The sequence below is a fragment of the Aethina tumida genome, chromosome 7 (genome assembly GCF_024364675.1).
Source record: "Aethina tumida isolate Nest 87 chromosome 7, icAetTumi1.1, whole genome shotgun sequence".
NCBI classification, from domain to species: domain Eukaryota; kingdom Metazoa; phylum Arthropoda; class Insecta; order Coleoptera; family Nitidulidae; genus Aethina; species Aethina tumida.
This window is the reverse complement of record NC_065441.1, coordinates 11,577,111-11,604,225: the sequence shown is the minus strand read 5'-3', so window position 1 is coordinate 11,604,225 and position 27,115 is coordinate 11,577,111. Positions and strand designations below refer to the sequence as shown.

The 27,115-nt window shown below is 31.1% G+C and overlaps 4 protein-coding genes and 1 long non-coding RNA gene across 5 annotated transcripts; 3 read left to right on the top strand and 2 right to left on the bottom strand.

Annotated features, from left to right (window-relative positions):
* Positions 1 to 1,621: 1,621 nt before the first annotated feature.
* LOC109594573 (uncharacterized) lies at positions 1,622 to 13,165 on the bottom strand. The gene is made up of 2 exons (XM_020009789.2): positions 12,559 to 13,165; positions 1,622 to 2,885 (listed from the first exon to the last, which is right to left on the bottom strand). Exons 1-2 carry the CDS (start codon positions 12,989 to 12,991, stop codon positions 2,785 to 2,787), a joined length of 534 nt encoding a protein of 177 aa, XP_019865348.1. The 5' UTR covers positions 12,992 to 13,165; the 3' UTR covers positions 1,622 to 2,784.
* Positions 13,127 to 20,497, top strand: LOC126266177 (uncharacterized). Its single transcript, XR_007548646.1, has 2 exons — positions 13,127 to 13,268; positions 20,195 to 20,497. It is a non-coding gene; the product is annotated as an uncharacterized LOC126266177 (long non-coding RNA).
* On the bottom strand, positions 18,898 to 19,666 carry LOC109594574 (cyclin-dependent kinase inhibitor 1). The gene is made up of 2 exons (XM_020009790.2): positions 19,505 to 19,666; positions 18,898 to 19,431 (listed from the first exon to the last, which is right to left on the bottom strand). The coding sequence occupies exons 1-2, from the start codon at positions 19,507 to 19,509 to the stop codon at positions 19,158 to 19,160; spliced, it is 279 nt and encodes a 92-aa protein (XP_019865349.2). The 5' UTR covers positions 19,510 to 19,666; the 3' UTR covers positions 18,898 to 19,157.
* A 1,697-nt stretch (positions 20,498 to 22,194) lies between the features above and the next one.
* On the top strand, positions 22,195 to 23,320 carry LOC109594563 (uncharacterized). The gene is made up of 3 exons (XM_049969442.1): positions 22,195 to 22,293; positions 22,347 to 23,082; positions 23,144 to 23,320. Exons 1-3 carry the CDS (start codon positions 22,244 to 22,246, stop codon positions 23,252 to 23,254), a joined length of 897 nt encoding a protein of 298 aa, XP_049825399.1. The 5' UTR covers positions 22,195 to 22,243; the 3' UTR covers positions 23,255 to 23,320.
* Positions 23,321 to 24,298: 978 nt separating this feature from the next.
* On the top strand, positions 24,299 to 25,960 carry LOC109594558 (uncharacterized). The gene is made up of 3 exons (XM_020009777.2): positions 24,299 to 24,357; positions 24,795 to 25,683; positions 25,751 to 25,960. Exons 1-3 carry the CDS (start codon positions 24,305 to 24,307, stop codon positions 25,847 to 25,849), a joined length of 1,041 nt encoding a protein of 346 aa, XP_019865336.2. The 5' UTR covers positions 24,299 to 24,304; the 3' UTR covers positions 25,850 to 25,960.
* Positions 25,961 to 27,115: the final 1,155 nt, after the last annotated feature.

Here is a 27,115-nt window from a genome sequence, read left to right as displayed (position 1 = left end):
AAATTAAGCCATTGATCTATCTTATCAAATAAGTATAAGTATTCAGAAATTGTTTCTGATCAAAGTATATTTGGCAAAACTTTAATTTTGTAATAGTAATTTTAGTTTCTTTTAAAATTATATTTCTCATTTAAATTAATCATCATCATGTAAACATACACTGAATTATAAGAAACAAAAAATATATTAAAAATTCATAAAATTTGATTGTTTAAATTATGCCATTGATTTATATATAAATAATACAAAACTAGTTATATTTACTAATTTTTCTAATAAATTGGTGAACTTACTTTTGGATTTATATATAATTTTAATTTAATTTAATCTTTTTTAGAGATGCCCGAAGGAGTACTATTTTTTTTTTTCTTTTACTATTATTATTCTAGTGAACTTGATGTAAATTAAAAGTAGTCGCTATTAACGTGTGAATGTCTTGCACTAAAATTTGTGTGTTTTTAAAGTGACTCTTCAACCTTTTAAGAACACCCAACTCTTTTTCCACTAGGAATAAACAGAATGTGAATATTTGATGGAATCCAGAAAACGTCACTTAGCTTTGAAGGTGTTTTGAATATTTTCACACAGAATTACAACACACTCATTATGTGCGTTTTGTTTGAACACTTAATCATTCATTTTGAGTCCCACTAGCCATCAGCATGCATTTCTGCACATTTCTAATAATCTTTACAACCATTGGCAATTTCAAATAGAATATTTAAAGAAAACAAATCCCGTTTACCATATGGTTGGAGTTTTTTGCACTTAAATTTTAATTTTCCATGTAATGTGGTTTGTATAAGCGACGTCTTATTGTTTTCTTATGGTTTGTGTTTGCTTTTGTGTCGCCGTACTAAAAATGGAAATGTTTTATGGCACGCTTGTGTCGAACACGTGAAATAACACGTTGAACACAAGAAGAAATCACAAACAACAATTTGTCAAACTTATTTCGTTATTTTTTGCTGTTTTATGGCAAAATCATTTGGTACTGCGGTCATATATACCATAAACAGGGTATTAAAAAAAGTTTATAGATATAAAACATGTTCAAAATGCCTTTCTACCATTTCTTTAGCCTCAAACATCTTCACGCAAAGGGTTTTCGAACTCTTTATTACACACCCACCTTGAGACCTACTTCTTGGCACTTTTTATTAATTCGTAACTGCAGTTACTTGAGGTTATGTACAGAAGTAACATATCTGAAGATATTCCTAAAAGAGGAAATCTAAAAAGCTTATATCAGTCAATTTTGAGGATTTTAATACTATATTATTAGGTTCATCACTTCCTGCTAGTTTCCGAATTATACTCTAAACGTCCGGCAATTTCTCTCTCTGCTTGTTCTTTTTAACTAACCTGAATATAATTTAAAAAAATCTGGAATATCTCACGGATTCTAAAACAGGTTTAAATTTAACGAGACTTCCGTTTTGCTACTTGGAATTTTACCGATACAGTACTGCATTATGCAAATTTTGCAATTTTGGCCTTCATCAGTTGAATATTAATTAAACTAGTAGGTAATATGGAATGGGCATACTAATATTAATTTAACACTTACCTGTTAATTAATAAAAAAATATTGGGTTAGGATGTTAAATAAAACAAGTGATACATTAACAAAAAGAAGCTTTATAAAAAACTTCCTATATACTTTTATGTTATTTTTTACAACAATTTTACAAATCTATATTTAATCTGATTGTAAGACGACATTAAGTTGGAGAAAATGTGATACCACAAGGTTCAATCTACCTTGTAGGCGATTAAAAAGTGTATACTATAACCACCAACATAACATGATCTTAGCATTTATATATTAATATATAAAAATTATATTTTGAGATCATATTTTAATACATCACAGATGTTATAAATATATATTATGTATTTAATTATCTCAAAATCTTCATAGAAAAGCAGAAACAACAGAGATCTAAGCAACCCTGGCTTATCGATTTGTCTAAAAACCCTTAAACAATTACACAAAAAGCCCTATCAAAAAAAATAAACCTACCAGAGGACAAAAAATCAATCAAAACAGACAAAAAAATACCTAGGCCGCTTCTAAAACACAATAAATTAATTTTGAAAAAAATAAACGATTTTGTACGAAATTTCTTTGGGCTGTAAATTTTTATCAAAATAGAAAAGTTGAAGGAATACCATTAAGATCTGTCCCAACTTCCACCACTGTTAAACTTTATATTTGTACCTAAGTATCACATGACAAGTTTTTTCAAAATTTACAAACCAAAAATAATCAAAAACAAACTTCATACCGTTCAGCAATGCTTGGATATTTACAAAAATGGGGAGGGTTTACTATTTACAAGTTTCCGCTGCGTTAACTTTTTTAAGTGATGTTTACAGCAGAATAATTGCACTATTCGATGGGTCCGCGTCATCTTTGATACGTAATTCGGATGGCGAAGTACATATTAAAAATTAAAATTGGACATACAGAATAAATTCATCACATTTTCATAATGACCAATTCGACGCCAACAATCATTTGAAAATATCCAAGCATATAAAACTTGCGTGGTTTTCCCAACAAAAAAAAACATAATTGAAAGATTTTGGAGATCAAATTAATTAAATAAATACATATAGTACAAAATAGTACTAAAACTGTACAAAAACTTACAATTAATAAAAAACTTTATGAAACAAAACTTAAAATTGTACTTTACAATGATTTTATAATATTAATAAATTTTTTAGAGATCGACAATTTGTATCAATGAGTGGGGGAAGGGTTTCGGGGTGTTTTTAACTATCTCCTATTTTGATTTTCTTTGTCGGGTGTGCCGGTGTCCACTCCGAAGTCTTTTTCGACTCCGTCGGTATCTGTCTCTTGACCGGCAAGAAATCTGAAACAATAAAAATAAATATTAGCATCAAGGATACCCATTAAAAATATTTAAAGTAAGCTTAAAATGGTTCCTCTATTAATTAATAATTGTCACGTATTTGATTTACATGCATACATGAGGCGGTCGTTGCCCTGTTATCATCTAACTTTAGATATGTATTTTCTTTTTGTTGCATAAAATGTTCATTACTACACACGCCTCACTAAGCAATTTTAATTAATTAATTAGTAATTCGTTTGAAATAAATAAAAATATATTTTTTTAAATTAATTGTTGATATAAGTTTATAAATATGCAGCAAGATTTGTTTAATGAATTTAAAGCACAAACAAAAACAGTGTTCAACAACTTCTCACATTTTAAAAAAAATCTCGTTATCAGCTTAACGTATGTAAATTTTGATTTATTAGAATAAGTACCTCACTACAATTTATTAGAGTGTACTACAAAAATTGTATTATTATTTATACATTCAACTGATAAGAAAAAAGTAATATCAATGTTCCACTGCTTAACAAAGACACTTCAAATTTGAACCACGAATATAGAATATGTAAATTTGTGTTGCATACATTTGTGAAATGTGATGAGAATCAGGATCCTAACAATTATAAAAATAGAGACCATAGGCTGTGGTGTCAAATCACATTAATATTTTCATTTATATATATATTTTAATTACTTAAATAACTGGTAAACAAGCCCCTTAATTACCTAAATTATTTAATTTTAACACAGTTACATGTTTTCAGTTGAATGCATTGGAATCGTAATTGCGACATTAAGTGCGATAAGCGTTTTGCATGACGTTGTGTTTAACATTGATAAACGTTTATTGTTTGCGACTCGTTTACATACTATATGTTTTTGTAATATGTTTGTCGTAAACATGGCGCGGACGAACTTAATTTTAATAGACACCGCGTCTGCGGAAAATATGGTTGATTGAGAGCTTGACTCATTTGTTGGTCAGATAACTGTTTACTTCATGGGACCATTTATTGCCAAAGGAAACACGTCATATTCTGGTTTATGGTGAAACCGATGTTTATATTTCCCCTTAAACGAACAAGCAAATTTCGTTTAACATGTGACAATGGTTTGTTGTTGCACAGCTCCGCTTCCTCCATACGACAACGTCAAACTGCGTATCATTGTTGTCGGTCAAAAAAAAAAACTCGGTTAAGAATAAACCATACGCACATATGGTAAACTACTACGTACTACGTAGTATAGTAGTGCCATGACATGACTTTAAGTCAACGTCCCCAATAGTTCACTTCCAGCGGTTGCCGCTTTTGTCAGATCCTGCATCCGGATAAAAAAAGAATTAACTAGGTCGTGGGAAGATTTTTTTTCACACCCTCTGATACTTAAAGACTGAAGACAAATAGCGATTAGGGTTACTCAGGTTTCTCCGAATGACGTCACCGTTAACTCAAAAATATGCTTCCAAGTAAAACATTAACCAGTTTTCCAAATAAAAAATTGAAATCATCACTCTTCAAAATAATTACTGTGATTTTTATAAGGAACTGTCTGATGCGGTTACAATATGACACTTTAAAAGTCTAAATGCCTCATTTCATCCGAACTGTATAATGCTTTGGAGCTAAAGGCCACATGGACATAAATTATTTATCTGTCTATTTTGGAGAATTCCATATATAATTTTATTTGGTGCACCAAACTGGAAATTTTTTCCTGTACACCAACCATTGTTTAGAAATCATACAAACAGTAAATAGCTCAACTATAAGTACTTAACATTAAATATCATCTTATCATCACTCTTCAAAATAATTACTGTGTTTTTTTATAAGGAACTGTCTGATGCGGTTACAATATGACACTTTAAAAGTCTAAATGCCTCATTTCATCCGAACTGTTTAATGCTTTGGAGCTAAAGGCCACATGAATTTTATTAGAATTACCCTACGCTTTTCGTGGCAAAGCATTGATAATATTCGGTTTCTCTGGTTTCTCCCAGTGACTCCATCTTTAACCCAAAATTGATTTGCAAAACAGTTCAAATCATAACTCTTCCAAGACAATTACTGTATATTTTTAATAGGGAACGGCCTGATATGATACTAATTACAATATGACATTTTTTTAAATCCTCTTTAAAATGATCAAATGCCTGATTTATCTGATCATTACATCCACACTAAGTAACGATTTAATTCTACTAGGACAAATAGATAATACATTAACTATTAAAGATAGTTCTATTTTATATTCTAAATATATATTTATTAAGACTTTTTTTTAAATAGTTAAGTATTTAAGACATGAAGCAATTTAAGTTCCTCAGGTTGATTCCACCATTAATTAACTCGAAAAAGAAGTGTTTCTAGTAGTGTAAAATGTTAATCAGCTAAAAACATTTAAAAGTTAAAACCATGCGTCTTTCTTGCACACACGATAGTACTACAAAATAACTGAGGCACGTGGGTGCGGGATCATAAAAACGAATTTACGGTACTAGAAGCTGGTTTGACGTTATGGCATTTCTGGTTTTCTTTAAAAAATATTACAAGGCTTTCAGATGCAAATTTTACGATTACGCATGGGCGTGAACTTGAGGCCAGCCAATGTCGCACTGCCCACTGCCACCGCAATTTTTACCTCTTTATTCCAAAGAGACGCCACGCCACACGTGGGTGGGTCACTTTCGCTTTCCGTTTACTGCACCTTTTATAACACTCGAGATTTATCCGAGCTCGGATGATAGAAGGCATCCATTGTAGGCACAGTTTTACATTTTTAAAGCAACTAACACATTCATCAAAAAAAATAAAAAATGATAATTATTGCCAAGGTCAAAGTTGGCTGGAGTCGCAGATGTTTTGAATGCAAAATGCATCCGGCTAATAATAGAACGAATTTGGCCGAGACGAACATCTGCATTCGATATCAAACGCAAAAACAAAAACTTATTTTGGTGACCTCGGCAAAAGGTCGACTTGATAACGCGAGTGAAGTGGGTTATGGGGCCCGCAATTTGAACTAATTTATCCGGCACAAACAATCCAATTTAAATTTTACACCGTTCCAAAAAAAAAATACGTTTCCGTTTCAGACCGCTTAATGGTGCCGTATGGTACCACGCTCCGTACCCGGGGTTGTTCCGTACGACCGGGCCGAACGTACTCCCGTCCGCCGATCGCTACGTCTTCTTCAGGACCGGTTTCTTGTAACATGAAAGATTCAAAATATAAATTGCTGGAAAAAGAAAGGGATTGAATCAGAGAGAGAGAGAGAGAGAGAAAGATAAAGAGAGAGAGGCAGAAGAAAAAAAACCCGCTCTGCCACAAATCAAGCTCCGGGCACTGACTGAGTCTGATCCTCGTAGCCACGAGCAAATGGGCGACCTGTATGTAATTCGATGTGTTGTTTTGTTTCAGTCATGGACCACTCCACTGAATGCTACCCGCATACGACACACTATGGCTCATTTCAAATTAAAGACTTATTAATACAAAAAAAATACAACAGAAGCAATAGAAATTTTTACACATACGCAAGACGTAATTTAATACACCGTAAGCGGTGTCATTGTTTCCGGTACTGCGAAGATGGTAGATGCAGCAAATAGACAAAAATTTTGAATTAATTCAACCATTAATAATTATAAATAAATGTGATTTATGTATTTTTTATAATGAGGAAGCGTTCTAAATTGCGTAAATAACTTTTTTATCGGTCATCATCTCGACACCAAAATAAATATAAGCCAAAAGTCTAGGACAGAATAAGTTTCACATTAATCATCATGATAGTAAAATTTAAATAAAAATTAATTTGTTATATTAAGCCAAGATAAGTTTGTCTCGTTCGTCTCACTTTTAGCGCCAATTTCGGCAAATGGTTTTACTACGATTTTACTACAAGACTGCGATTGTTTACGTAGACAGGGAAGCGTGGTTTTTATCAAAGACTGTGACGTTGCTTGTTTCGTTTCGCGCTCAAATTTGCCTACAGTACTATTATATCCGACAACGGATAAATAAATAATATTGGTACACAAAATAGTACAACTTCCATATGATAAAGCAGGATGTTCAGTAGACTTATCGTTTTTCCAATGTGTGTCCATTTTTAATATCTTGTTATTATAAATCTCCATAAATGTCTAAAAACTCTTTCTTTGACCGATATATTGATATTAAATAGTAATGTGAAGCTAATAGTTGATTTAGCATTATTCCGGATTTCTCAACATAGTTCTTTTCTGTATATCTACGGAATTTTGTTAATGATGCTCTATCAGTACCAATACGACAGTATAAGAACATATACAACTAATGGATATATTATTAATCTTCTTTAAAACAATTAAATAAATCACTATTTCTTAAATAATTACGCCCTGAAGTACTTCCATTATGAACTCCATACTGTATATTTTTAATATGGGCATTGCATGATGTTTTTTTTGGTAACAGTGTAATTGTATAAAAATTTATATTAAAGCAAGTTTGAGTAATGGTTATTATTACTAAATCTATTTCTTAGATAATTACATCCAACTAAAAATAATTTGGATCTACTTCTACTGAGTACTTCGTACATATTATTGTGATTCACAATACGGAGTCGCCTTATGTTCTACTACTAACAATATGACAGTTTCCAAATCTCCGCCAAAGACAATAGCTTGACTAATGGACATCGTCCGCTTCCCGACCAATAAAGGTACTCCTTTTGCATGGACGCGTACCACGGTAGCCTTCGGCCGGGCGCACCACCACATGTGCAGGCGACTGCCATCCCGCGGACGAGGTTTTGCACGTACGCCCTGACCATATTTGTCCATCGCCAGGTCGAATATTGCGTGTGGGAGAGCTGATGGGAGGCGAGGGCTGCCGCTGCCGCTTGCTGCACATCCACACATATGCACACACACCACACGCTTCTTCTTGGTCGCCGTCCAGAGAGTCTTTGTCCCTGTACAACAAGACCGGTTGCCCGGAGACCAGGTTAATTGAATTTGATACCGTTCTTATTTCATTCGATAATGGTCGTAATTTATACGGCTCGTGTGTGCCCGCGTTCTGCGCCTTTTTTTTCCAAGCGTTCACTGAATGCTCTTCAGAACCAGTAGTCCATCGTTTCGTCATGAGTGTGAGCATTTTTTGCGCCACCATAAATTGGCGATTGTGTTTTTAATAAAGGTCGGAGTTCTCCACGGTCCGCCGAAGGTTCTCTGACCTAATGAAGCCTATTGAATTGAACATTTGATAAATGGACTATGACTTGAATCACCTCCCAAATTTGCGGGTCAATAATAATAGTTTTGCTGACCTATATCAACACCGAAAACATTTACTATTACTAAACAAAGGTGTCGAATTACATAAACAGATCCCGGTGGATTGTTTATTTTTAGCACGCGTCTAATTACCTCCCCGAAGACCGTCCAAAAATGCATCCCACATGCAGCAAATCAGGCGAAAATAAAACGGTGGCACGGGGGAGAACGAGATAGTGTGCAAGCGAGTCAGTCGGCCATGTTCATCAACTACTTCGCTTGACTCGCACACATGTGCTTGGCTGTGTGTACGGTCGGGTCTTTCATTCCTTTTTTTTTTTTTCTTTCTTTCGTTTTCACTTCTCTTCTCGTCGTGTTTTGTTTGGGGCCGCGTCTGCCGTTTTGCGCTCGTGCCGACCAAGTTCGGTCTAAAACGGCTCCCGTGTTCAACACACTCTCTCGCACATACACAGATTTATATTGCTCGTTACACAGAAGTTGATCGCCTTGTCTCGACGCTGCTACTTATATGAATTTGTAATTGATCTTGTTCGGGCATTGTGCTCACGATTCGTGGTATTCTAAATTCATTAATGGATTATCACATACGTGACCTGCTGGTGCACCAAACTGGAAATTTTTTCCTGTACACCAACCATTGTTTAGAAGTCATACAAACAGTAAATAGCACAACTATAAGTACTTAACATTAAATATCATCTTATCATCATCACGTATTGACATAGTAATGTTTATTTACATCCGTACAAAAACAATTATAAGTCAATGGACAAAATCTGATCGGTCTCGGTTTCAGTGTGTACGAAAAGGTGGTCAACCAAGTGCAGTGCACTCGGTGGATGTGTTTACTGTGGCCATCCGTACGGCCAACGGAGGTCATTCACATCTCGGTCGGGCCGCATCTAACAAAAGACCGCTGAGGAGGAAGTGTAGATACAAAAGTGTGTGTATGCCGAAGAGTTTTTCGTATCAGCTGGTCATAACATTTCTCGCATACACAATGCATGGACGACGACCCCTTCATTCAGGCTCATTTTATGACCGTATGTGTGCACGCTTACTTTCAATAGTTTAAAGATTCGTCACTTGTCATTTGCCTCAATTCAAACTGTTAATGGAGGTTTCTCGGTTATGTCACAGTTCATTATGTGAAAGAAACAGGCTGTAATGACGACCGTATGGCTTCACGGCCAATCAGAGTCAGAAAGCATAAATGTTTCTCTAACATAAATGTTTTACTTTCTTTAATTATGGGAACGGAGTTCATCAGAATTTTATATCTTGTACTTGGGGCACTATGTGTATATGATATCAAACAGGTATCAATTAACATACGACAAAAACAGGAAGTTGCATCGAATTACAGTCAAATATATTATTATTCACCACTTGATTTAACTGTAACTCGTAATAAACTACTAAAAATTTCGAAAATTCGGCACATAATGGAGGAAATCATTTCTTGGCACGCATCTGTGCTCCAATTTAGGTAAAATGTCAACGAACTTAAAATCGGTTATACAACATTTGGCTTCAATTTGTGCATGGGCGTGCTGTTTGCTCATCAATTGAATTCGACGAATCCGTATCACTGGCCCATTTCCACTTATCGTTTGAACCAGCGTTTGGTAAGCAATGACCAGGCCGTCTAGCCACCAAAACTAATGATAGTGAAAAACTGGTTCCGCCAGACACGAAATTAACCCCGTGCACGGTCAAATCTCACCCCGTAAAAGGGTTAAGGCCTCGGCGACGTGCACCGTCTCCGGTCTGAGGGTTATGGGCGTTTTTCTACTGTTTTTTATTCCATATGGTGCGTGCACGCACTCTCCCAAACACACGCATCCCAAGTGAAAAAAAAAAAATCTTGATCACCTTGAGCGGAAAGTGCGTTCACCCAGCGCCCTGAGGGATATTTTGATGGCTATAATGAGCCTAGTCCGTCAATTTATTAGCTCCTAATGTTTTTTAGTGGCCACGTATTGTTTGGGTAATTTTGACGATGTTAACAACAAAAAAAAATACAATATATTTTCGTTATCTGCGCCCACAATGTGTACCCAAGATTGCCCAATTATACGATGTTTGTCTCATTATCTAAAACAAAATGGTTGGTCAAATATTTGCTCGTCTTATCACCGATGGGGTAATCAAGCATAGTGCCGGTGCCAATGTTAATTGATATTTGTGAATTTCCTAGAAGGAATTGAAACATTTGCAACAAAGGATGCAGTGATCGGCAGCAGATTTTTCGGAAGCGAGGGTCAGAAAACCGTTACGCGCACCCCCTTGTTTCCATATATCGCAGTTTTCACCCCCATATGATGCACGTGTTTGTTTTCCATCTGTCTACTGCACGACTGAGGCAAAATAAAACAGCTGTTCATCGATTTCATCCTTTATGGGGGAAGTATCAGCTGAAACTGTTGTAATATAGAACTGGTAATTGGGTAGATGCGATAATTGATTTCCTTAAATGCCCTTTTTTCGGTTGACGGTTTTAACCGAAAAATGTTCATTGACAATTAACATGTTATAGTACAATTAAATTGATATGATCGGTTATGGTCATATTTAAATAAAGCATCAAAAATACAACAATATTGTGCCTTTTAGTTAATCTGTCATAGTTAAATACCATTTACAAAGCAAAAAATTACATTATTCACAATTTAATTATAATATACGAGATTTATTTGTAATCTTATTCAGTACCTTCTATATAAACAAATCCATTTGAGCAAAATCTGATGAAATGAAGTTTTCAACTTGAGGAGTTAAATTTTGATTGTAGATTAAGGGAGTTATCTCATCCTATACATTGAAGTTGTGACTTTTTAATTTCTTAATATTAATATTTTATTGAAATGCTGTTCAGCCTTTTATAATATTGTACATTGTGCATCAATTCGATTTTCTAGCAACAATTTTGATAAACAATATTTTTATAAAATATTAAGATAGATATCCAAAGAAGAATTGTCTTTAAAATATTCTATATACGAGGAGGTACCATCCTTATTTTACAAAAAAATAATGATAAAAGTATAACTTCTCCAGTTATTCTCAAATTTGCTCAAAAAACTGATTTCTATACATTTGAAAGTGCCCTCATAAAATTTGTACTTTTATCCAATTTTAACAAAACTTTTTCAATTGTAAAGCATGAAAATATGTACCTTTAGACAAAATCTCACGTTTCTTGACCCAAAACCAAAACCTACAAGGTAAATTTTTATATAAATAAAAGTATAAAAATCATATTAGCAAATTTTTTATAGCAAATCTAACTATACTAGTGGATTAAGAACCGTCTGAAATGAGTGTGTACCAAATTTCATATTAGTTTAATATTCTAATATTGTTGAAAAATAAGACATAATACATAATTCTTTTATAAAATTTGATATATATACATTTAACACAGTGTTTAATCCAGTGGTGTAGTTAGATTTTCTATAAAAAAATACATAGTATAATTTCTTCAATTTTTATACCTCAAAATTATCCTATAGATTTAATTTTGGGTCAAATCGGACACAAAATACAAATTTTATGGGGCTTTCAAATGGGCCACACTGTATAAGTCATACAATAAAATCTTAAATTTTACTCTTATTAAGTAAGGCAAGTTTGGTTAAATATTTGTGTCGCAAATAGTATTTAGCTAAGACCCATTATTTGCTAAGGGACTCATCAATCGCATTATGATGCATGTTTATAAATACAACTGACTCATAATAGTGTCAGTTAGAAACCAAATAACTAGTTGGAAAATGAAGCAATTTTCTTATGCATAACATTTTAAAATTTTTGTTAATTGATTACATTAAATTAATATAATAAATCTTATAACTTCTAAGTAAACGAAAATTGTATAATCGTTAATTTCTCAATTTTTTTCTTATAATTCTATTACAATTCAATTCCAATTAGACAGTATTTGTAATTTTGTAATTGTGGTGCAACATTTTCTTGCTGTTTAAGGAGATATTTAAGATTTACGCAAGATAAATAAATGATGATGAACTTATCCATGTTGATTTTCATTAGTGTATAAAGTAAGTAAATAAATTTACTGACAAAAATCAGCTACAATGCATTCAAAAAGGTGTAAGTCTCGTCTTTTTTCAAACAGATAAACTATTGTAAAGAAGCAAACAATGAACAAATTGAGTGCAACAACAAAGATTCGGTTCCAAGGTTTCTCCGCTCAACAAATTTTAACAGTACACCGTTGCGAAAACGCTTTTAAGCCGGGATTTACAGTTATAGAAATTGCGATCGTTCAACTGTGCGCATCCATGGAAACACGACTGAACCAAACAAACCGAAAGCCTTGAAATCCAATTAGAGAATGCATTTTAATGAACGAGCCACGACCGAACTTACCTTTGATTGATTTCTGCTGCGACACGTTCGGCGTTTTCGTCAAATTGTTGTTGTCCTCTCTGTCTGTTGTTTGATTCAGTTTCACAGCCTTTGGTCTGATGATGTTGTCGGGTTGTGCGTACAATTCGTTGACGAATTCGCGGGGCGCGAACGTCCTCTTCGTCGGTCTGGTGTCGATTTGCGGCGCGACCGGGTACCAGATCAGGTTGCCGTCGGGATTGAGGGTGCGTTCGCGCTTAAAATCGAAGTTCCATCTCTCGGACTCGGTGACGGCGATCTTCTCGAACTCCTCCTTGATGAACTTCTTGGTCGCCTCGTGGTCGACCTCGAATAGGGCGCGCTTCACGCGCTGGATGCCCGGCCTGCAGAACATTTTCTTGTCGACGGTCCGCGACAGACCGAAATCGATGGGTTTGTACACGCTGGTGGTCATCGTTTCGTTTCCACACACAACTTTGTACACTGAACAAATACGTTATTATTGCACAACTGTCACTGGCTGTTCGTGGTGAACTGTTTTTTTTTTATTAATATTATTATTGTTGTTGTTGTAGGGTTTTTGGCGTCACTGGCGTGGTAGGAAAACACGTCTGGTGTCACTCGTACGGGGACGACGCAATGCGCAACCACCACAGACGACTACAAATACGTAACTGACAGCCGTGGTTCCGCGTGGTGTGGAGACGCGAGAGGAGAGCAGGCGAGTCCAAGTGAGTGGAAGCGAGGGGAAGCCGAGCGCGATTCGAAAGCGTCTCGCGTCCAATACAATTTTTGAATTTTAAAACTAATAACGGGCTTTTCTAATCAACACAAACAATTTTACCGCGTCCATTATGGCAAAACTAAATGCCATTATGAAACTAAATCATTGTTGTAGCTTTTCAATCACTTGTAATTGTTATAATTGTATAATTTTAAGTGACGCCAAAAAGGACGCTTCTTTAGTCAGACAACAAAATGTAAATATAACACGGCTTAACTTTTCATTAATTGTTGATTTTTTGTACTTTTGTTAGTATCTTTACATACTATAATATTATGGTTTAATATAACTATCCTGAAACAGTTTTCCAAGTGGAGACATCAGTATTTAATAAGGGCGCGTACGTGTCTAATAAGAATATGTTAAAGCGTGGGCAAACACCGCAATTTGTGTTAAAAAATTTAGGATGTGGTAAATTATTATTTTTATCAATGTTCCCATAACAAATAAATCGTAATAACATCTTAAATTGATGTATACCATCTTTGTTTTTTAACATTTTAAAGCAAGTTTATTTTGTTGTATTTGTCGCCAGTTTATTTTATAAAATAATTATAACCACTTTCAAAATGCACTTATTTATATTACAACATTAAGTAATTTAGAAATGGACTTGGACTTGTATAGTAAAATATTTTTTAGTTTTTTCAAATACTTTATATTTTTGGAATGTCGTATTAAACTAAAATATTTTTAAAAATATTTAATAATAATATAATGAAAAACATTATTGTTTGATATACTATACATAACTTTTTTTATTCGTTAATAGCATTAATCTGACATGAGATTACTCTGATGAGTTTATGATCTGCAAAGTAGAAATAATTTATTATTTTTTAACAAAAGTAAGTAATTTCAGTGAGTTAAAAAAAAAAGATAGAAACACTTAAATCTTAAGAAAACAAATAGTTTCTGTTTGTAGTTTTGACTAGATATACATTTTTTGATTTCCTTTTAAAAAATTATATTTGGATATAACTGACATTTACCTACAGTCTTTATTCAGTATTGTAAGTAAATGTATAAATATTGTTCTATTGTATTAAAACATGAATACTGTTCAAAATATATCTTTAAACAATTTATTTGTTATGATTTATCTTTTCATTTATTTATTTAAATGTTTTATTCATTTACCCACTTAATTAACTTCATAAAATGGATTTCTTTAACTGTTGATTATATGATTTAACTAAACTTGCCTTATTAATTCAATTTTTCTCACAAAGATATTTATATAGAAGATATAGAATAGAGTATTTCGATTATTATTAACTTTCGAATAAGACAAACTCCGTTAAATCACCACACTTATACATTATAAATAAGTAGCTATATATAACAATAGGTTTTCTATGAAAACCTGGATGTATTAACTTTTCTCTGACATGAGCCAGTCGTTTTGTGAAATATTATGGTACTTGAAAATTGAGAACGTCACTTTATCATTCCTAATTACATTTTTTAGGGATTCACTATAAATCAGTGACTTCTTTTAGTATCCTGATCACAATTTTTTCCAGTCCTGCGATGACATATCTTTTATAAAAAATTAGTTATAATTATTGAATTTTTTTGTGTATTCTATTATATCCTGTTAAGTAACTAAAATAATTAATAATTTCAAAAGTTGTTTGTGACTTATTAAAAATATACAATAACAAACCATATTCTATTCGACACCTATTGTATATTTTTTCAATTAATTTGTGTTTATATCAAAATCAAACGATATAAATAAAGTGAGAATTCAAGCACTATTTAAGATCAATTCCCCGTTGTGTAAAGTGTTAATTTAATAATAAATACAATAATGAGGTTATAAATCACGAACGATTTATCAAAATTCAATATCAATTTCAAAGTACTAAACTTTGACTTCTTCCATTTTATGCAGACAAAAAAACAAATTTGAAAACAAAATATGTATTTAACTTAATATATTGTATTTTTTATATATTATTACTTTAATTTAGTTTAATTAAAATTAAGATATTTTTTAATTATAAATTTTATATTATATATTATAATAATTAAATATAATATTTAAAAAACTTAAGATTCAAAAAAAATTCTAATTATGTTTTAATAAATGTACGTATAATAATATATAATCTCAAAATTAATTGATATACAAAATAAAAAAAATTTAATATGTTACTTGTTTTAATAAATTATAACTTTAATTATATTTAATTAATTTAAGAGATATGAAAAAAATAGTTTATTTAAATTTTATATGAAATTAATTTTTATTCTCTTACTTTTTTATTAATTTATTTAATGATATAAGTAAGTAATATTAATATGTTTATTTATATCCGGTTAATATATTACACTGTTGTTAATGAAAACAATGAAAAAAAACTGTATATCAGAACTTAGGAAAATAAAAGCAATATACGTAGTTTAGTTTGTATTTCAGCAAATAAATGAAAAATACAAAAATACAGCTATTATAAAGAATAGTACATTAAATTGTAGCTCATAAGAATTGTTACACAAATGATGTTGGCATAAATATATATAGACGATGGTATAATCATTTGTACCTAACTTATTCGTAATATCCTGATGGACGGCAGGCGCCATATCGTCTGCCCAACATGTTCGAATAATGATGTTCGTCCTCCTTCCGATTAGTACTTTAACTTTGGCACATTTTTGCGCACCGTAACATTGCTTTGAATGTGTTGCAAGATGGGGATCTTGGCAAAGTTCCCCATAACATTCGTAACACACCAAATCATCTTCTACTTCTCCAGGAACCATACAAATAACAGAGCGAGAAATTATAAGAAGCACCAACAAATTCAATACAATTTTTGATATATTGAACATGTCAAAAATGACACATGTGCAGGTGTTGTTTTTCCGTTTATTTATGCTGTTAATTCAACCCATTTTCTATAGTTCTTCGACTGGAAACCAGTGTTCTCTTCCCCTTAATTGGCCTATTATGATCGACCGTGTATCAATCTATCTAATTTATACAGATGCTGTTTATAAAAAGTCTAGACGCTGCAATATAAGGTCTATTGTTATTAATATGTGCCCACATTGCGAGTCACAATAGCCGACGCAACATTAAATTGACCATCAATAGAGTTAAAAAAAAATTATATCACTTTTACACAATGTGAAATTAAGCCAGTCTTTGTACCCATCGTACTATGGTTGCTGTTTTTTTAACATCACGACTTTTATGACCTACATAATTAAATTTGAAAAAATACGAAACCCTTTCAGAAAATCTTATTATAATTAATTAAAATTAATTACATCCGAAAGAATTTGGACTATAGTGTTTCCCCATGAATGATGAATTTTTGACATATTGTCCTCAGAGTCCATTCGAGGGTCTGAGAACTTTTAAAGATTGTGCATCCGTTGCGGACAGGATATTCTCACCCCTGAATGAATTAGTTTCCCTTTTAGTGCAGGAAATACCTATCAGGAAATGTTAAAACATGTGCGAAATAAAAGCCTCCTCCAACAAGTCAGTGCAGCGTTGTTTATTGTAATGCACTTTGAAAAGGGATTGTCAACATTTCAAAATTAATTGTGAACAAGAATTTATTTATTAATACCATTAAATCGCATTGGTTTATAAGTTATACCAGTCCTCTGTAATTACCAGCTACAGCACGACTTTCTATATTAATTACTTACAATTAAAAACATCTATTGCATAATTACTTTGCTTTCTATTGGCGCATTTATTGCATATTCATGGAGGGAGTGGTGGAATAATAAAGAGTAATAAACGTCAATTTAATGGGAACAACCATTAATATTCTTAATTGCGTAAATAGGGCACACAACATATTACCATGAAAACAGTTTTAAGAATCATTTCCCAAATATTTGCGGTCACACAAATAATGAGAACTGTTTTTTTTTAACCCAAGATAAATATCTGTAATGTATACAACAATATGACCATCTTTTAGTCTGACTCATTATCAGCTCCTATTTGTGTCCTCACCCAACCCAATAGGTGCATTGGCGATCCTTATCTAAACGTAAACCAAATAGTTTTTAAATAAAAGAAAGTCCTATTTATAAACTACCTGAAATTTGGCGGGAATATTTTTACTACGGATCAAAAATAATGGGTTTGAGATAACACAAAAACCAGACTGCTTGTCGACAACACAGACGTTTACAAAATCAATTTTTGTGCTACACTGGCCGGTTGTCATGTTGTTGGCCATTTGGTCAAGTGTTTCTTTCTACCTGATTTTTATGACCGCATCCAATTTTTGGCGTTCTGTTTGAATTTTGCAAATCAGCCGCAAATACTAGGTGGATACTAAATAAATGTTAAACGGTTTAATGGTTTACTAGAATAATTCCAAAATGTAGATTAGATGACATCAGTCAATAACAAGGGGCTATGTCAATAACAAATGGCTATTTATGATTTAAAATAATGTGCCTAAATATATTTATGATTATTTGACATTTTAATTGATTTATTAACAGTAAATAATCACGTGGCAACAATTAATTATTTAAAAATACGACAACATTGAAATGAATAGGGTATTTATATCAATTTACCAATTGTATTGTAAACAGTTAGTTCCCCGTCATTCCTCATCTGTATTTCATTCATGAAAGGTAACAGTTTACTTTTAACATATATATTTTCTTCAGACTACGCAAAAGCAATATTTATTTGTATACTATAGCATTTCATAGTAACTTAATTTAATATAACCCTAATTTAAAAGTAACTTAATCCCCTCATTAATGTTTAGTCCTCGGTTTATTAAGAAAAATAAATTAGTAAGTTAAATCTAAGATTAATATCTTAATATACTTTGATCCATTCCAGAAAAAAGTATTTTACATCATATTTTAACTATATCCCTGACACAGTCAGGGCTTTATATTTATATAACGCACACAATCGTATGTATTATTTTTTTTTTTAGTTTTTCATACAATAATATAATTTTCATGAAAATAACATTCATTACTATTTTTCAATCTTTTGAACTCTCAGCAGGATTAGCTCATTTGTCTGTTTTGAGATGATATTTTATATATCTTAACTACCTACTTTAAAATCAGTCAGTTCACAAAAAAGGTATGGAATAATAGTGTTAAATAAACATTTAAAATATTTGTTTTTAAGATTTCGTTATATATTTAAATTCAGTAACTAAAAATCCTGCTCACTACACAAAACTTTTTAAAAAAAATGGTGAAAATTAATATAAAATATATCTTAACTGTTTATATTAAGAATATTAAAATATTTTATTTAACATTAATGTGAATACTGCAAGATCATAATTGGTAAGCAATAAGCATTTTTTGAAGAAGTTTGGTTACTTTCTTTGTACTCTTGGTTGCATATAGATGAGCGCCATCTTTTAAATCTGAAACTATGTGATATTGCAGTATTAGTTCATCTTACTAGTAATAATAATAAATAATAATAAACACTGAAACTAATGTTTTCAAATTCTTTCTAAATGTACAATGGTGAGATTTTATTAAGCTCCACCTCATTGATACCAGTAAGGAAGGTTTGATAATTGATTCAGTAACAGAAAAAATAGATTTGTCACTAAAAATTTTATTTGATAAATAAATACTTTATATTAATTAAATTAATAAATATAAAAATAATACAAGTTCTCTATATTCTATTATATTTACATCATTTTTGGTAAGTAGCCGTATTTCTTCTACTAAATCTAGACTAGGTAATATGTTAGTATACACAAAAAATATATTGCAACCATCTGACTAAAAAATATATAAATAATTAATACTCCCGACAATCAGTCTCCAAAAGGCATGATTTGATCTGACGTTACTGCTTCGCCTGATTATTTAAAGTTTGTGGCGATTTTTCTTCCGATGTTACCTTCTCCCATTCCCACTCGCCTTCCAAAGGAGTTTCCGTGGCGAAATCGAAATTCCATTTAAGCTTTGCGTTTTCAGTCATTTGCTTTGTCAGTCTATTAATGTCGTTATTAAGATTAGGCATCAGGTTTTGATTTTCTGATTCTATTTCCGACGGTTCGTCTACGAAGAGTCGTCGACGAACCTGGTCCAAGTGGTGGGGAGCCATTTGATGGTTTTGTCTGAAAAAATATTTTGATGAATTTATAATTGGTATTTTTTATCATGTGGAAGTGTACAGTTTAAAATACTTACACCATAAGTGTTGTTACAGATGTTATTGAATGTACTAGTATAATTTTGAACTTAAAGAACAAAACTTATAAAGAATTTGATAACTGATAACAAAATGTTGATAGATGCAATGGGTTGACAGCATAAATACTAGCCAGTACATAATCGAAAATCAACAGTTTTAGTTTATTCCATGACAACTAGATTATTAAAATTATTAATATTTACTAATATATAGGTTCTATGATTTGTAATTGTCATTTATATTATTTATATTGTCAATTGAAAAATGTGTTGATTATTGGTAATTACCTTAAAATGTATAATATTTGTAAATTTATATATTCTAAATTTTATCTTATTACAATTAGTTTCATTCTTCTATTTGAAATTTTATTTAATATAATAATTATTTTGATAACAACATCATGTTATCAAATATTAATACTGACATTGCATATATTTAAATTATTGTTAAATTTTACTTCCTTAGCAGGTGATAAATAAATATAATCCAAAAAACAGGGGTCAACTATTACAAATTCACAAAATTCATGGGCATTAGAAATTCTTTATTAGCAAGAACTGGCAATTTTCACCGAAAAATGTTGTTAATACTAATACTATTAATAAGATTTATTAAAACTGTTACTGTAAAACACTAAAATTTAGTTTATATATGAGTAAATGTGGTTTACTTACTTTTTACAGAGACTAGAACACAACTGGATCTATTTCTGGACGTTTGAGGTTTCGTGCAAGCACTGAATCAATGCGCTGGGAAAAATGCGCACGCACCTCCCGACAGGAAAATGCAGCAGGAAAGTTAAATATGGAAATGGCGCTCCAGAGGGTTGCGTTACGCCAACACAATGTCCAACGTGATATATTAGGAGGGATATTTAAAATAACTTTTATAATATATTTAGTACTTTAATTGTATAGAAATTTGTTGTTTACATTACAAAGTGATTGCATATTATCACCAAAAATGTTAAAAAAGGATATTAATTATCTCAAACTGATTAACACGTTGCAACTTGCAGAAACGAGTAATCTAATTTATGCAATTAAATTAAAATAATTAAAATAAGGTAATGTTGTTTTAAGATTGACTTGGTTTTTGCCATAACCCCATGAGATACAATTTTGAATTTTACAGATTCTAGAGAGGGCTCTAGAATTATATTTTACAGAAAATTAATATGATATTGTATGTAATATTGTGTAAATTTGGAAGATATAGTAAACTTACGAAATACACTAAATAAATACGTATAGATAGGTACAAAAATATAAAATCCATACATTTTTATTGTTTAAGAGTCCTAAGTAGAAAATAAATTAAATTTAAAATGTACATTTTGGATCTGTCTAATTACGCGATACATTAGTCACAAACAATACGAAATAATTTTGTTCTAGATAGTGAAAAAGACAATTATAATAATTACTCACCATGTTTGTTCAGCGACTTGCGGTTCACTTTTAGCACTATGTTCTAATGTGTGATGTACCCATGTCGGATGGAAGTAAAACTACGTTTTTATTTTCAGTTCGGTTTTCTGGGCCCTGGGAAGCAAAACAGTTGCTCATCATTCGTACCACCAATGAGGTGCCGGCCTGTGTTCCTCCCACCCCCATTGTTCCGTCTATTATTTAGATTAATTACAGACTGTTTCCGCTTTTTACGCTCCGGCTATTTGAAACCACGTTCGAGGATAGCAACTGTATACACCGGCAGCCTGTGGTCGATCACGAAACTTTTACTGTTGTTTTAGACACAGATTTATACATTTTTTTCTGAAAAATGGTACACCAAAATATGAAATGCCTTAATTGTCAATTTCCTTGTCATTGTATATGATATTTCTTTTATTTACGTTATAAAAATATCACATATATTTTCAAATATCTATAAAATAATAATGGCATCAATATCTGCTTAATTGCCAGCTTTCGATGGAACAAAATTGTTTTATGTTTCATGGAGATGTGGCACACTAATCAAATATTAAAGTAAAGAAATTATTATTTTTAGTGGGATTTCCTTAATTTAAATTATAGTAATTTCTCAGTATGTAAAAATAATTAATTGATAGAGATAACTCATGGCACTGCTCAAAAATTTTTCATACAATGTTGCACTTTTAAATTATTATTTTTTAAATTTTACTCTTATTATACCATAAAATTAACAACGAAATTAAACTGAAAAATGTTTGTAAGCAATCACTTTTTATGACTGAATCTCGTGAATTAAATTTTCTTTAGACGTCTTTCAAGAGAACGTTCATTGTTGAAAAGTACAAATGTCGGTTAATTTTTAATATAGTCATGTGAACAAGAGACTGTGGGATATTCTCACGTATTGTTTCGCCGTATGAAAACTGTTCTTTGAATACGGCCTACCATAACAAATCACAATTTATATCGAATCATATAACAGTCCACTTTTCTTTGAACTATCTTTTTTTAACTGCGGAAACGTCACATTCTAACTCTAGACATCTAACTTTGAACAATGTTTCAGTTTTATATTGTTATCGATTAAATATCTTATACGTTAACGATGAATATAACTATAACATTATCTCAACCGGATTCATCAAAATTATATTAAAATTATCGATTAAAAGGATATGAATAATATAAATAATTATTTAATAATCTTTTCATAGAGGAATTTATATGTGTAGCATGAAGCCTATAAAATACTTAAAAGCTATCTCCAATTTTTAGTTTAATTATTTAGTCACAATGAAAATCATTATACTCATTATTTTACTTATATTGTTAAATTCTCTTCAGTAAGTATTATTTGCTATTTGTCTTTAGTCGTATACAATACATAATTCTTTAGGGGATCGGATATAAGCTGGAGAGTTGAATGCGAATGTGAAGAAAGATATAGATTAGAAGATGAAGCGGCAGCTGTAGCAGCAGCTATAGCAGCGAGTCAGGCTAATAAATACAAAAGAACCAATATGAAATCACAAATTCTACAACCAATAAAATCAATATCCGGAAAAACTGAACAAAAGTTTAGACCAGAAGATGAAACAAAAGCAGTAGCAGCGCCTCAGAATGAAAACAAAAAATCTGAAACTGAAACCCAAATAATACAGCCAATAATAAGTTCAACGATCGAGTTAACTGATATAGAAAAACAGTTAAACAGACCACCTAAAGAAAATACTGAAGAGAATTACAGAGGAGAGAAACTCGATAAAAATATATCCAAACGGGAAATAAATTTCCGAGACACATCGAATACCAAGAACTCAATACTAAAACTGCTGCTTGAGAATAAAAATATGGAAATATTCATGGAATTCAACAGTCCAAAGGGAGCGATATTTACAAGACAAGCACCAAATGGAAAATCGTACAAAAGACACAACGAATGCAAATGTGCAATTTTTGAGAACACGTCTGTTAAAGAAAAAGAACTTCCTCTGTTTATCAAGACCATTCATGATGTCTGTGGGAACGAGGCAGGATTAGAGAATTGTGAACAGAAGTGTAATGAAGAAATGACGAATCAAGAATTCGACAATAATGCTTGCAATGCAATTGGAGAAAATAAAATTATTTTCGTAAGAAAAAAACTGATTATTTTATAGTTATTTTTAATGCTGATGCTTTTGTCCTTTTTAGATGGCGTATTTTGTTGAAGCTTGCAACAGTGTTGGAGGTTGGAAGTCGCTTGGTATTTCTTCAAAAATGTTGTGTTGCCAAGAAAACATTTCTGTAACTTGCGATATTTAGTATCTGATATTTTGTTATATATGAATTAATTTGAAATGTTTAGAAATAAAAATCAATGAACTGAGACATTTTTGTTTTTCATTAGTATTTTTTATTTGATATGTTTTTTATCATGAATAATCAAAGAGACGTTAATTTAAACCGAAAAATTGCGGAATATTATAAATTGTTCCTTAAAAAGAAAAGGTATTCATTTAGATTAAGATTATTTGAAATAAACCCACTTAAAACAACACTTTAAAAACTGAATTGTTTATAAAAAATAAACAAATTAATATTTTAATTTTACATATATTATTGCAACAACTTTGCGACGTGATACCAAATTATTAAATTAAAATTATTATATTGGATTGATTGTGTAATTTCTTATCAGTAGTTCCTTTGTACGTCACTTAACTGCATTGCTTATCAATATTTAATTATTCATTAATAGTTTGCCCATTTGACATATAAACATATGCTGCATTATAAACTTTTAATTATGATTACATGTAGAATGTATGAATCGTATGAAACTATGCAATGAGTAACCGATAGTTATAGTTATTATTAAATGAACTCAATAACGTAACAAGAAGTTGGACAATAATTTTTTAATAACTTGTATTCAAGAAAGGCATAAAAACAATTTTATAGCTAGTAACAACTTTCATATCTTTCAAGAAAGGAAATCTTTTTCCCATAAATATATATACGAGTATATATAAAAGAAATAATTTTAGTAGCCTTTTTGATTTTAGTTAGTAGTACTAGAAACAAATGTAAGCTATTCCAAAAATCAAATCTATATTTTAAAACATATTTTTAAATCGATTAGACAAAAAATATTTTACTTATTTTACCTCACTTTTCATTGCCCTTTTTCACGTACGTCTAATAAATTGTTATTAAATATATCATTAATTATTATTAATGGAATTACAATATGAATAATACGGTATGTCTTATCAGTAATGAGTTCTTAAGAAAAGAATTTTTATAGAGTTTTCGTCGACTATAAAACTGAGCAAGCAAATTTTTAGTTTCAGTTGTGTGCTTTTAACCAACATGAGAATTATTGTACAGTCAAGTCTTATTTTGTTGCTGCTCTGTTATATTCAGTAAGTAATTTGTTTTATTTATATTACATATTATTATTAAAATAATTGTTTAAATATTTTAAATATAATTGAACATTTTTATTAAATACTTAATAATTTTTTATTATTATTTTAAGCGACAATTATTTATAATAACTGACTTCATTACAAGTTTAAGATAAAATATTGAAAAACAAGATTTTAAAAAATTGCGGAAACAGTACAATTTCCTTTTTTGTCTTGAATTATATTAATCATTTATTGTGTTATAATTTTTCATCTTTTGTTCTGTAGAATTAATGCTGTTAATGTTTTTAATAATGAATGACATCATTATTAAAAAATTTACATTTAAAAATTTTTAAAATCAAAAGTAACTTGCTTACATCTATAATTGAAGTTCGGTTTTTTATTGGGCTTATTATGTATAAGCGGAGTGAAAATTGTTTTGCATTCAGGACAGCAACCAGTCATCGTTATGAGCCACCTGAAAGTTACAGCCACCACCATCACAAAGGAGGAAAAAGTTTTACTCTTCGCAGCATCGACACCGAGTCAAAACCTAATGCATCTATAGAAAAGATTGTTGTAAATGATTCAGCGCCTTTAAAAATTATTGTTACAAGAGAAGTTGGCAACACCAGCATTACTGAAAATGTTAAAAATATTAGTACAGTTGCATTAGAGGTACAAAAGAACGATACTGATATTAAAGTGGAAGTAAATGCTACCGAAGAAGTAAAAAATGTTACCAAAAGAGGTTGTTGTGATGAGAAGAGGACGGATCTTAATAAACAGACAAAACGTCAAGCGGAAACCAGTGAGACATTACAAAATAAAATATCCAGAGATATAGACAATGTAATGACCAATTTTAATTTGGATAAAGTGATTAGAAACATCAGATCTAACAACATCACAAACCAGTCATTGGATGATGTTTCAAGTTTGAATATAACGAAGAGATTTACTAGTAATATTCCACCAAGTGACGTTGTTGCATCCAATAATTCTGACATCAAGCTTACTATTAGAGACGATACAATGCAGATTGATTTATCAAGCAACAGGCCAAACGGTGGGCCCCTTAAAGGCGTTATTTCAGAGGAACAAAGAATGAGACATAACAAGACTTTGGTGAAGAGAAACACTGAATGCAAATGTGGAGTATTCCCTAAGGAAACCATAGCATTTAACGAGACTGCTATTATTAGTAAATCTATCAGTAATTTATGTGGCAAGGAAAACGATACATGGGAATGTGAAAGACAATGCAAGGAATTATTGCTGAAGGAAAGTACCCCTGAAAAGTTGTGTGCCATTGTCGTCGATGGATCAAATTTGATTGTAAGTCCTTGAACTAATTATTAAATCGTGATCTTCTAGAAAAAAACATAATTTTTATTCATTTTAGATACATCACTTTGCCATGGCTTGCGACGACAGATGGAGATGTCTTCATGCTCCCTCAACAAACTTATGTTGCAAGGACAAGAATCCGATAGCCTGTTGATTAGACTATTATCTTTAAAAATATGTACTGGTGAATTTTCGATGACGACAATGCAGTGTAACTGGACTGATTTATGAAGTTATAAATAAACGTTTGTTCTAAAATGGAAAAGTAATTTTATTTCTTTATCCGTGTCTAAAAAATCTTTTAAATGATCAAGGCTCAAAAAATTATTTTAATGGGCAAAGGGATGAACTCTATTTTTTTCACATACCACTATATAGTAATCACTGTTTTTAATAGTAAATTAATATAAAAAATTTTAAATTTCAGGAACACCCGTTCTGATAGCAACATGAATAGCAAGAAAGCAGTAGAAAATTGGTATGGACAGTCAAAAAATATTGAACTCCTACAAGAAAATATTGGTACAGAAGCCAGTTATGATGATAACGTTAAAGATATCCAACAAAAAATAATCTCTCTATTGGGCTCAACATTCAAAAGGCAGGAAGACATCATAGGAGCGCAAAAACGAAAAAGAGAAACTATATATTTTAAATGCCGACGCAACTGTTTTGGAACTATACTTAATATTCCTTAAAATAATTTATAATATAGTAAGTTATGCAATTGTATTTCTATAATTAAAATTAACTATTTTTATAATTTACAGGAATTTTATATAGAGATGGGAAATATTAAATTTATATTATATTTCTGATATGCATAAGAAAGTCTTTGTTCAGCACCATTGTATTTTTACTTATTTTATTATTTGACAATAACATTAATATAATAAACCCTAAGATCAAAGTAAATCTAATTAATATTACAAATTAAGATTTCAAAGAGTTACTTATAATTTCCATAATAGTGACTAAATCACAAACTTCCTGTTCAAAACCTATCCCCTTTGATAATGATAAAAATCATCCCCGACGCACTTGTTTGGTGGAATACATCAACCAGACCGTGAAATTTTAAGCAGTAACCTAAAAAATTATGCTAATCCGTCTTCTTTTAACAAAGGTGACAGGATGGGATTGTCCAATCAAAGTACCTACCATGAAACACCATAGACCGTAAAATGATCCAGTCAAGTCAATCCGTGAACCCTTACTGTCTACCACGAACAATCGTGAAAAATAAATTGCTGGTATTTATATACATCACTGACGTTTTTTTGTCTGGCTAACACAGTTGTTGTGAACACGAAAATTGATTGTAAATGTTTAATCTTCCATTAAACATTTAAAATTTAATTTTAAGTTATAAAAATTATTATCGTAGATGAAGTTAAGAGATCTTTTAATTTTATCATCT